The sequence below is a fragment of the Vollenhovia emeryi genome, unplaced genomic scaffold (assembly GCF_000949405.1).
Source record: "Vollenhovia emeryi isolate VEMERY1.0 unplaced genomic scaffold, V.emery_V1.0 DF939652.1, whole genome shotgun sequence".
In the NCBI taxonomy this organism is placed as follows: Eukaryota; Metazoa; Arthropoda; class Insecta; order Hymenoptera; family Formicidae; genus Vollenhovia; species Vollenhovia emeryi.
Genome location: NW_011966714.1, coordinates 1,361 through 12,642, shown reverse-complemented (window position 1 = coordinate 12,642; position 11,282 = coordinate 1,361). Strand labels below are relative to the sequence as shown.

General features: G+C 40.0%; 2 protein-coding genes across 2 annotated transcripts; both read left to right on the top strand.

The window, feature by feature from the left end:
* The first annotated feature begins 43 nt into the window (after positions 1-43).
* On the top strand, positions 44-1,214 carry LOC105557015. Its single transcript, XM_012004137.1, has one exon. The coding sequence runs from the start codon at positions 404-406 to the stop codon at positions 776-778; it is 375 nt and encodes a 124-aa protein (XP_011859527.1). The 5' UTR covers positions 44-403; the 3' UTR covers positions 779-1,214.
* Positions 1,215-9,556: 8,342 nt separating this feature from the next.
* On the top strand, positions 9,557-10,903 carry LOC105557017. The gene has a single exon (XM_012004140.1). It carries the CDS (start codon positions 9,557-9,559, stop codon positions 10,901-10,903), a length of 1,347 nt encoding a protein of 448 aa, XP_011859530.1.
* The last annotated feature ends 379 nt before the right edge of the window (positions 10,904-11,282 follow it).

Below are 11,282 nucleotides of genomic sequence, written 5' to 3'. Positions count from 1 at the left end.
TGAGTAGTGTATATATGAAATGACTCGGGAAGACATCCCCAACAACATATTTAAAAATAAAACAAATCGGAGAGGAAGTCGCTTTTATGCATAATTACCGATATTTCTAATCGAAAAATCCGATAAAAGAGTAACAAACGGATATTTCCGATTAGTCTTCAACGGTTTTTTTTCCAATCACGTTTATCGGAAATATCCGTTTGTTACTCTTTCATCGGATTTTCCGATTAGATTAGGCCCGGATTTTTCTCTCAGTGTGAGATTTTGTAAGTAATATCATTTAGTGTCGTTTCTATAGTATTAAACATAATATATTTTTAGTATTATACATAACATATGTACAGGGTGTTTACCGGGAACCGCATGTTTTTGTATTGGGTAGTACACGGCAAGTAGTGGGGGGATGGCGGTTGGGAAGGTCCTATTGTGTAGAGGGGAGTTGGAAGTTTCAGTTACACTCAAAATGTGGGACCTTGAGCACCGCACTTTTGTTATGAGACGGTTTTACGCTAACGGTGAGTCCGTGACCCAAACCCAACGAGGCTTTCGCCGGCACTTCAATGTTCCGCCGCGTGGGCCGATTCCGGATCGTAACACAATTTTGAGGTGGATGCAAAAACCACGCACATTACCAGAGTTGAAGGAAGCCATCCGAAGAGAAATCCAAGCCATTCCACGAGAAATGTTACAAGATTCAATGCGTAACTTCAGGGAACGTCTGGAAACATGTGTTCAATCGGAAGGGCACCATCTACGCGATGTTATTTTTGCTACTTAATTTTTTGTAAGATTGTCTTAAAATTCCGAGTTGGTAGAACACATTGTTTAAAAAAAATACATTTTGGTTCAAAATTTAAAAAATTGTGGCTTTTTTAAAACCATGCGATTCCCGGTAAACACCCTGTATATGTTTTTATGTTGCAGATGTCTTATTTGTTTAAAGTTTGGTCGGCCAGTAGAAAACAAGAAATCTCATTAGTAATCAATCAATCTGACAACATGTTATCTGAACTTATTACCAAAAGTAATAACAAGCTTGGTATTAATGGTTCTATTCTTGTCATGGAGAAGGATGGTACAATTGTCGACGATAATGATGTTTTAAAGTTTTGTTCTGGCGAAATTTTTATGTTATTGCAAGCAGAAGAAGTTTGGCCATCTCAAAATGAAACGGAATTTATACATTGTGAGATGTGGATACCAAATCCCCTCTCCCGATAGTAAGGAAGGCGGGGAGGACCGCAAGTGCACAGGTCCCGATGATCCACGTGGCAAGATCGAAGAAACGATCCAGCGGATCGCTCTCTTTCGTTCTCACGGCCGGCCGAGTAGGATCTACTTTCCTGAGATTCGGACACATGGTATCCTCCAGAAGTAGGGGACACGCGCTTGCTCTGTGCGAAGACGTACCCGACGAGGGACTGGAAAAGATCCGGGTTATAATCTTATATGACTCCGAAGAAGCGAGAAATATAATGCACGACAGCGGCCGTTGGGAGCAGGAGAAAGAGCCACCGAGGAAGAAGCGAAGAAGCCAATAGATGAGTACACTTGGACTCCCTCCATTCACTGAATAATCCTTGGTTACGAACACGCGTGAATGTTAATCTTATTATATTAAAAACGAGATTAGTCCGTAGATTAGAGATTGCGAGCGATTATATTGTTGTAAATCTATTGACCATTTAGTCCGTAGGTGTTCCGGAACCGCGTAGCTAAATGATGAGATTTTTCTTTTAATATTCTTTATATATTCGAATCTTCTAACATTTTTCCTAAATTAAATTATATGACGAGTTTGTGAGTTATACTCTTAAAAGAATTCGTGTTCTTCCAGACGAGTCTCGCGCGTTAAGACAACCCGAGCGAGCGGACAAACAAAGTTCTGTAGCGGGATTGTGTATCTTGTAATAAATGTAAACGTCTCGACATATTTGAAAGTCAACGATCGGCTAGCCTCTTATTCTGAAATCCATGTCCTTCTAAAGGTTGTAGTGGACCGAAGTCTTGGGCAGAACATTGATCCCAGATAACGTCTACTTACAAATTGGCGCCCAACGTGGGGCACGAAGCATAGTTTCGTGAACCTGAAATTAAATGAGAAGGATGGTGTAGGAATGGGAGGCTAATGTATGGCAGGAGTGAATGATAACGTATATGTGACACGAACGGGTAGAAAACCTAAGCAAAAATACAGAAATTATAAATTCACAGAATCAAAGCATAGAGCCGACCAGATGCCGTTGGCGCCAAGGGATTTACAGGACGATATAAATCTGAGCGAAATGGAAGGCGACGGGGAGGACCTGAATCGAGTACGGGAGGAGCTGGAACGAACTCGTGCGGAGCTCGAAAAATACCGATCCGACGAAAGGTCACGGATCGAACGAGATAGGGAAAACTGTATCAACAATGAAGGTCAGATGTGTAGTGTTGCGGGGTTTGAGACGATTATAGCGAATCTTAACGGAAATAATATTGAAATAAAATTGCCTACCTTTAGAGACGAAATTTCCTCGAATCCAGTAGAATTCTTAGAGCGGGTGGAAAAATTTTTTAAAGCCAAGCACGTTACCGAAGATAGGAAGATGTTAATAATAGAACAGGCGTTAGAGGGTCGAGCGAGTATATGGTTGGAGTTGCATGGAGAATTCGAAACTTTTAACAAGACAGACTTCCTGGAGGAATTCTACTCGGTACCGGCCAGGGTACAGTTTAAAAACGCGTGGGCAAATAGGAAATTTAACGAAAGTCTCGGGTCATTGCAAATGTATTTCTACAGTCAAAAAAAAGAAGCTCAATATTTCATGCTTACACTACCGGAATACGAAGTGAATTACCAAATCATGCAACAATATCCGTTGTGGGTGAGGGAAGCGTTGGCCACCGTGGACCAAAATAAAAATAATTTAATCACACAGACTTTGGCTAGCCTTGACGGATTATGGGGGGAGAGAGAGCGCGAAAGACAAGATCAACGATATAATAATCCAAGAATCCGACAAATAGATACGAATGATAGGGGGGCAAGATACGACGATCGAAGCAGATACTGGGGGCGGAATGATCGTGATCGATTTACCTCGCGGAATTACGGCCAGAATTATGGATACGGGTACGGAAATGTAGATAGACGAGATAACCACCGATATCGAGAAAATTATCATGACCGTCAGGACGATACATGGCGTAACAATGACTCTTCGTACTCTGGGTCGAGGAATATAGGTATCAGGGGGAGAAATAATACGAATGCGGTTCCTTGCGGGGGAACAGAAGAGCGAACAGGGACGGCGGCTATAGCGTTGTCGGGTGGAAGTAGCACCGCGCGGAAATCGAACGGACAGCCGCGAGTGCAAAGCATGGGAGTTAATGAAACGGACGAGCATTTAAACTAAGAATCGGTGCGATGAGACCGGGTCCAACGTCGTACCGGAATGAGAATCTCGTGGAAGAATTGACCGAAGAGATAATGGGCGAGAAGGACTCACAACTAACGGGAAAAGTAGATAGGGTAACCGAGTGTCCGCATATCTGGGCGACCGTGGCGGGAGTAGAAAAAGTTAAAATTTTGGTGGATTCCGGGAGTCACATTTCCGCAATTTCCGAAAATTTTTACAAGAAAATGAAAGCGGTGAGCAAACTTAGAGAATTGCCGGTTATAAATTTAATTATTTCGACAGCGATTGGTAAGAAATCCACGGCTATAAGGCAGCAGGCGTTTATTCCGATACAGATAGAGGAGCTGGAAATGGAAAATATTTTCTTGGTTGTCCCCGAATTGGCCTCGGAGATGATAGTAGGGCATGATTGGTTAATACAAAATAAGGTCGTAATAGATTATTCTCAAGGCAAGATAATAATATTAGGAAAGGAAGTAAACGAAAAGTTCGTGATATTCGAGCGAGGCAACTCCAAGGCCATAGAGAAGGTAGGAAAACAGAACGCGACGCAGGTATATGTGGTAGAAATTCAAGATTTAAAAGAGGAAGGCGGAAATGAAAAAATTGAGATTAGAGAAAATGTCGGAAAAAACGTAGAAATCGAGGAAAGGGAGGACGCGAGGAAAGAACGCGGGATCGCCGGGGATAAGGAAATAACGCTCCGCGGTAATAATGATGAAATAGAAAACAACCACGAGAACTGCACGGAAAAAGCAAAAGATAATAAACCGATTGGATAATGAGTGTATTGCCGGAAAAAAGAAGTTACGATGTTAAGTCAATCGCAATTGAATAGCCGCCAGAAGCTTTTAGAGAAATATGACAGATTGTTCTCGGATAAACCCGGATATGCGAAAGGATATCAACACGAGATAGTCCTTACAAAAAAAAACAGCGAATCCACCATAATTATCCAATCCCGTATGCGTTGCGTGAATCCGCTCGGGAAACAATAAACCAAATGTTAGAAAGCGGGATAATAGAACGAAGTGTTAGCCCTTATTGTAATCCCTTGCGGTTGATAAAGAAAGATAATGGGGAAATAAGAATTTGTCTAGATGCGCGATATTTGAATGAGGTCATAGAAAACGGTCATAGAGGCACCACCGTTAATAAACGAGTTGTTACAAAAATATCATGGAGCGAAATGGTTCTCGAAATTAGATTTAACGCAGGGATATTGGCAGATCGCATTAAAGGCAAATTCGCGACTCTTTACGGCCTTCTTATTCGAGGGTAAGACCTATCATTTCTGTCGAATTCCTTTCGGGTTAAAAACAGCGGGCAGTGGATTCATGAGGGCATTGAGTTACGCGTTAGGAGAGCAGTTCAACCGGTACATCTCGTGTTATATCGATGACATCCTAATCGGCACCGAAACATTTGAAAAACACCTCGAGATCCTACAACGAATATTCGAGCGTTTGATCGAGTACAATTTCACCCTAAAACTGTCTAAATGTATTCTGTTTGGAAAAAGCGTGTCCTTCTTGGGATACAATATTTCGGCAGAGGGCATTTCTCCTCAACAAACTAAATTAGAAGCCATAACTAACTTCGAAGAACCCAAAAACATAAAACAGTTACAAAGAATCTTAGGGATGTGTAATTATTATAGGCAATTTAATGCAAGGCATAGCCATTCAGTGAACATACTTAGAAATTTATTAGAAAAAAATGCACAATGGGAGTGGACTCATAAACATACGGCAGCATTTGAGGTAATAAAGCGGGATTTAAACGCCTACGTAATCCTAAAACACGTAATTCCTTCGGAACCTTTCCGGCTACAGACCGACGCGAGTGAGCACGGAATCGCCGGCATACTATATCGGAAGAATCACAAAGGGGAGCATAATGTCATACAAATAGTAAGCCGATGTTTGACACGCGCGGAAAAGAAATATACCACGACCGAAAAAGAATTGCTAGCTATCATATATTCTATTGAAAAATGCCGGACGTATTTGATAGGAAAACCCTTCAAAGTAATAACGGATCATAAATGTCTGACGTTCCTGCAATCTGCATATTTCGCGAGTGCCCGGATGATGAGATGGATGTTGCTATTACAGCAATACACATTCTCAATCTCTTATTGTCGCGGTACCGATAATCAAGTCGCGGATTTTTTCAGCAGAAATCCCGAGGGCCGATTTGTAGAAGGGGACCCTACCAAAGTTATGATTTCATCAATGCAACAGGGATTTTCCCCGATAAACTAAAGGGAAACGTTGGTATTCATACGTGATCTGTTTAAGTACGACGCCAGTTTTGCCAAAAATCTCCGCGAGATAGGGAAGTGGCAGTCGTCTGATACGAGAATCCAACGATATAAAGAAGCATCAGAGAAAGTAGGGATAGGGAGCGGATTTCAGGAATACGAAGAGATAATGTTTCACCGAGAAAAGGGAGGAAAGGCGTGGAAGATCATTATACCCAGTAGTATGCAGCGGGGGTTAATCGAGGCAATTCATGATAGGTTAGGACACCCGGGAGTCTATAAGACGGTAGCATATTTGAAGCAATTTTATTACTGGAGGGGCATGGCAGCACAGGTAAAAAAATTCGTGAAGTGTTGCGATTTATGTCAGCGTGTCAAATATATAACCGTTGCGATGGAAGGGGAGTACAATTTTGTGAGGGCAGAAAAACCGAACGAACTAATAACTATATCGATTTTTACGGCCCTCTGCCTACGAGCCGCGGAGGGGTTCAATATTTGCTAGTTATGGTGGATGCATTCACTAAGTACGTGTCGCTATATCCAATAAAAAAAGCGACAACGCAAATCAGCCTAAATAGAATTATAGACACATTCATACCGAAATTTGGGAAACCGCAAAAAATATTGTCAGACCATGGTACTCAGTTTACGTCTACGAAATGGAAGAGTAGCCTAGAAACCAAAGGAATTAAGATACTTTATAGCTCAATTCGGCACCCGCAGTCGAATCCGACGGAGCGCGTCATGAGGGAAATCGGTCGATTGTTTAGGACATTATGTGCCGATAAGCACACTAATTGTAAGTGGGGGATGTATGTAGCGCAGGTAGAAGCACTATTAAATTCAACGGCGCATAGAAGCACGGGGATGACTCCATATGAATTACAATGGGGAAAACCGGTAGACGACCAAATAAGGAAACTGGTAACTTTTCCAAATGATGAGAAAGTACCAAGGGAAATTATGATAGAAAAAGCTCGACAAAATTTGACAAAGAACTTTAAATTCCGAAAGAAAAATCAAAAGCGTGTATCAAGAGTAATATTAGAAGTGGGAGACCTCGTATTAGTGCGTGTTAAGAGATTATCTAGCGCCATCGAAAAGGTTATCGGAAAATTCTTCCACCTATATGAGGGCCCCTATAAAATACGAAGAATCGTGGGTGAAAATGCCTTTTCTCTAGTAGACCACGCGAATGATCAAATCCGAATCGGGGTATACAATCGTCTCAATCTCCGGAAGTATTATCAGAACCAACAGCTAGTAAAGAAAAACCAGACCATGGAAGGGTCCACAAAAAAGACGTCGATTCAGGTGCTCCTTGAGCGTTCCACCAAAATGCATGTAAAGGTAATAGGAAAATGTCCGAGTAGAATGTACTAATGACTGATAATATTCGTATCATAATGTCAAAATAGGTGAGGGATAAGTATAGAAAAGCGTAAAACAGGACTAACACAACCTGTGCGAATGACTAATTGTAATGTTCGTAAAAGGGAAGGTGAGAGTGTCTGGATCCGTGGGATCAAAAGTGTGCAAAGAACTGAATAAGACAAGGAAGGACGACTAAACGATTTTATGTTCTCCATACGATGTACAACATAAAAGGGGGAGAATTGTGAGATATGGATACCAAATCCCCTCTTCCGATAGTAAGGAAGGCGGGGAGGACCGCGAGTGCGCAGGTCCCGATGATCCACGTGGCAAGATCGAAGAAGCGATCCAGCGGATCGCTCTCTTTCGTTCTCACGGCCGGCCGAGTAGGATCTACTTTCCTGAGATTCGGACACAAGGTATCCTCCAGGAGTAGGGGACACGCGCTTGCTCTGTGCGAAGACGTACCCGACGAGGGACTGGAAAAGATCCGGGTTATAATCTTATATGACTCCGAAGAAGCGAGAAATATAATGCACGACAGCGGCCGTTGGGAGCAGGAGAAAGAGCCACCGAGGGAGAAGCGAAGAAGCCAATAGATGAGTACACTTGGACTCCCTCCATTCACTGAATAATCCTTGGTTACGAACACGCGTGAATGTTAATCTTATTATATTAAAAACGAGATTAGTCCGTAGATTAGAGATTGCGAGCGATTATATTGTTGTAAATCTATTGACCATTTAGTCCGTAGGTGTTCCGGAACCGCGTAGCTAAATGATGAGATTTTTCTTTTAATATTCTTTATATATTCGAATCTTCTAACATTTTTCCTAAATTAAATTATATGACGAGTTTGTGAGTTATACTCTTAAAAGAATTCGTGTTCTTCCAGACGAGTCTCGCGCGTTAAGACAACCCGAGCGAGCGGACAAACAAAGTTCTGTAGCGGGATCGTGTATCTTGTAATAAATGTAAACGTCTCGACATATTTGAAAGTCAACGATCGTCTAGCCTCTTATTCTGAAATCCATGTCCTTCTAAAGGTTGTAGTGGACCGAAGTCTTGGGCAGAACAATGATCCCAGATAACGTCTACTTACAACATACTATGGCGGCTTGCGATACTTTAAGTGATTCCATGTCTACTTTCTCATCCTCATCAAGTACACGACATATTTCATCGCCAACAACTGCATTGCATATTAAAATACAACCAGATAATGATGAAATTTGGACAAATTTTCGCATACCTCGGGACAATGTGGAATCTTCAGTGCTTAAAGAATTAGAAGCAGGAAATCACAGCAATTATGTAATACATGCTGTTGTTAATCGTATAGTATCTGAAATAAGGAATCTGCAAGAATTTATTCCATCCAAAGCTTTCAAAATAATAGCTAATAAGGTCGTTGAAAAATATTCTCAAACATTCAAGGATATGCATGAAGATGGTAAATGTTTCGGAGATGGAAGCCATACATTATTTTTAAAACTTCGTGATAGAAATTGCTATCTTAACAGACCACACATGAAAAGATCTTTAAGTCGAAGTTTAAATATACCATTGAAGAAACAACGAAAAGTTTTATCTGCCAAAGCTGGATGCAGCAATTGGCAACCTGATAATTATGTTGAATCAGAAACAGAAGATACAATAGAAGACAAAACTGAATTTCTACGGCAAGTAATCCTTCAAGATGCTCTAGAAAATGATCCTAACACTGAAAAGAAAATTTATTCATACCTTGAAGTAACGTATCCTGCACAAAGATTATTTCTTAATAACTAAAAACTATGATATTGATCCGCCAGCAAATATTAAATTGAAGGGTGAATTAATCGACACCACTGGCAACAGGAAAACTTTCTTTATTCGCACAACGTTTCGGCCATGGGTTTTGGCCCTTATCAAGTGCAATCAATTCAAACGGCGCATAGCATGTGGTTAAATGCCATCGGGCACCACTGTATAAACAAAAAGACGTAGGGTAACGGTTTTATACGAAGGTTGTCTTACAAGTTTGATTCTCATTGGACTTACAATTAAAATACTAAATAAATAATTACAAATTAACACGTGCGGATGAATAAATTAACTAAATAAATAAGGAACTGATAAAAGAATAAACAGGCTATTTCGTTACGTACATTTAAATTAGTAAAGCGCGGAGCTTGTCTCACTCTGAGCAGTTGTCATCCTAGCGCTGTGGAAATATGACTAAAATTAAGTAGGTCGTCGCTATGTCAGGGAACCTATAGTTCAGCGCGTTTCAAAATAATATAATAAATATAACGCTAATAATCATAGGGCTACCGAAAATCTGTTCATAGAACTGTCCATTAAAGCTAAAACTAGTTGATGATAATATAAGTTCAATAGCGTATAAAAATTGTTGTAAGATAAAAAAGGTTTTTTGAGAAATCTCTTGCCATCTTTTCTACCAAAGGTCCATAAAACGGGCTTACCGTTGAGAATCATAGTATCCTCGTTGGGAAGCCCGATATATAAAATGGCCAGATTCTTACATGAGATTTTAGAAACGTCAGTTATTAAACCGAGATCTCACATTAAGGACAGTTGGGCATTCACAAAGCTGATTCAAAATAGAAGGATCGAACGAGAAGAGATCCTCCTCTCCTTGGATGTCACTGCCCTCTTTAATAATATCCCGAAGGAGCTGGTTATTAAAGCAATTGAAAAAAGATGGCAAGAGATTTCTCAAAAAACCTTTTTTAACTTACAACAATTTTTATACGCTATTGAACTTATATTATCATCAACTAGTTTTAGCTTTAATGGACAGTTCTATGAACAGATTTTCGGTAGCCCTATGGGATCCCCGTTGTCGCCAATCTTGGCTGACTTACAATTAGTAATGGACGACTTGGAGACATTTTGTTTGGAACAACTGGAGTTTGAAGTTAACACATATTACAGATACGTGGATGATGTGTTCACAATAATACCTAATAACAAGATAGACGACATACTAAAAGTTTTTAACAGTTATCATCCACGACTTAAATTTACACACGAAATAGAGAAAGACTGCAAAATAAATTTTCTGGACGTTTCTGTAATTAGACGCAACAACACTTTAGTGACAAATTGGTTCCGTAAAGCTACCTTCTCGGGAAGATACATTAACTATTTCTCAAACCACCCACACAAATATAAGACTAACATTATTAATAACCTGACTGACCGAGCGGTCTTACTCTCTGACGACAGTTTCCATGACGCAAATTTAAAACTTGTAAAAGAAATATTGACTAATAATTGCTTCCCAACGCATGTCATAGACAAACATATAAAGTGCAGACTGAAACAATTAAGAAACCAAAAGGACAATCAAACTAAAGAAACTCCGTTTGACCCCAGACAAGTTGTCACCATACCTTACATAAAACACTTAAGTGATAATATTAGTCGCACATTTAAGAAATGTAGCATTCAGATAATCTTCACTGTCCCCAAAAAACTTAATAATATAATAAAAAAAGGGAAAGACAGACTACCCAACAAGAAACAAACTGAATTGATCTACAAAATCAATTGCGTTGATTGTGATGCGTGCTATATAGGACAAACTAAGCGACACCTTGATACCCGAATTAAAGAACACCTCAGCGACATAAAGAAACATGACAATGACCACTCAGTGGTCAGCAAACACCGCACCACACTTGGGCACGAATTTCAGTGGTCCTACCCCCAAATACTTCATAAAGAGAGAAAAAGAAAAAGAGAGGTTGCTGAACTGTTCTTTATAAAAAGACACAGCTCTACGATCAATTACCAAAGGGATACCGAAAGTTTGCCAGGGGTATACGAAAAAATCATTGACATCACCTAGGACGCGATTTATATGTTTACCTATTTATTTTTAATCGGAGCGTTATATTTATTATATTATTTTGAAACGCGCTGAACTATAGGTTCCCTGACATAGCGATGACCTACTTAATTTTAGTCATATTTCCACAGCGCTAGGATGACAACTGCTCAGAGTGAGACAAGCTCCGCGCTTTACTAATTTAAATGTACGTAACGAAATAGCCTGTTTATTCTTTTATCAGTTCCTTATTTATTTAGTTAATTTATTCATCCGCACGTGTTAATTTGTAATTATTTATTTAGTATTTTAATTGTAAGTCCAATGAGAATCAAACTTGTAAGACAACCTTCGTATAAAACCGTTACCCTACGTCTTTTTGTTTATACAGTGGTGCCCG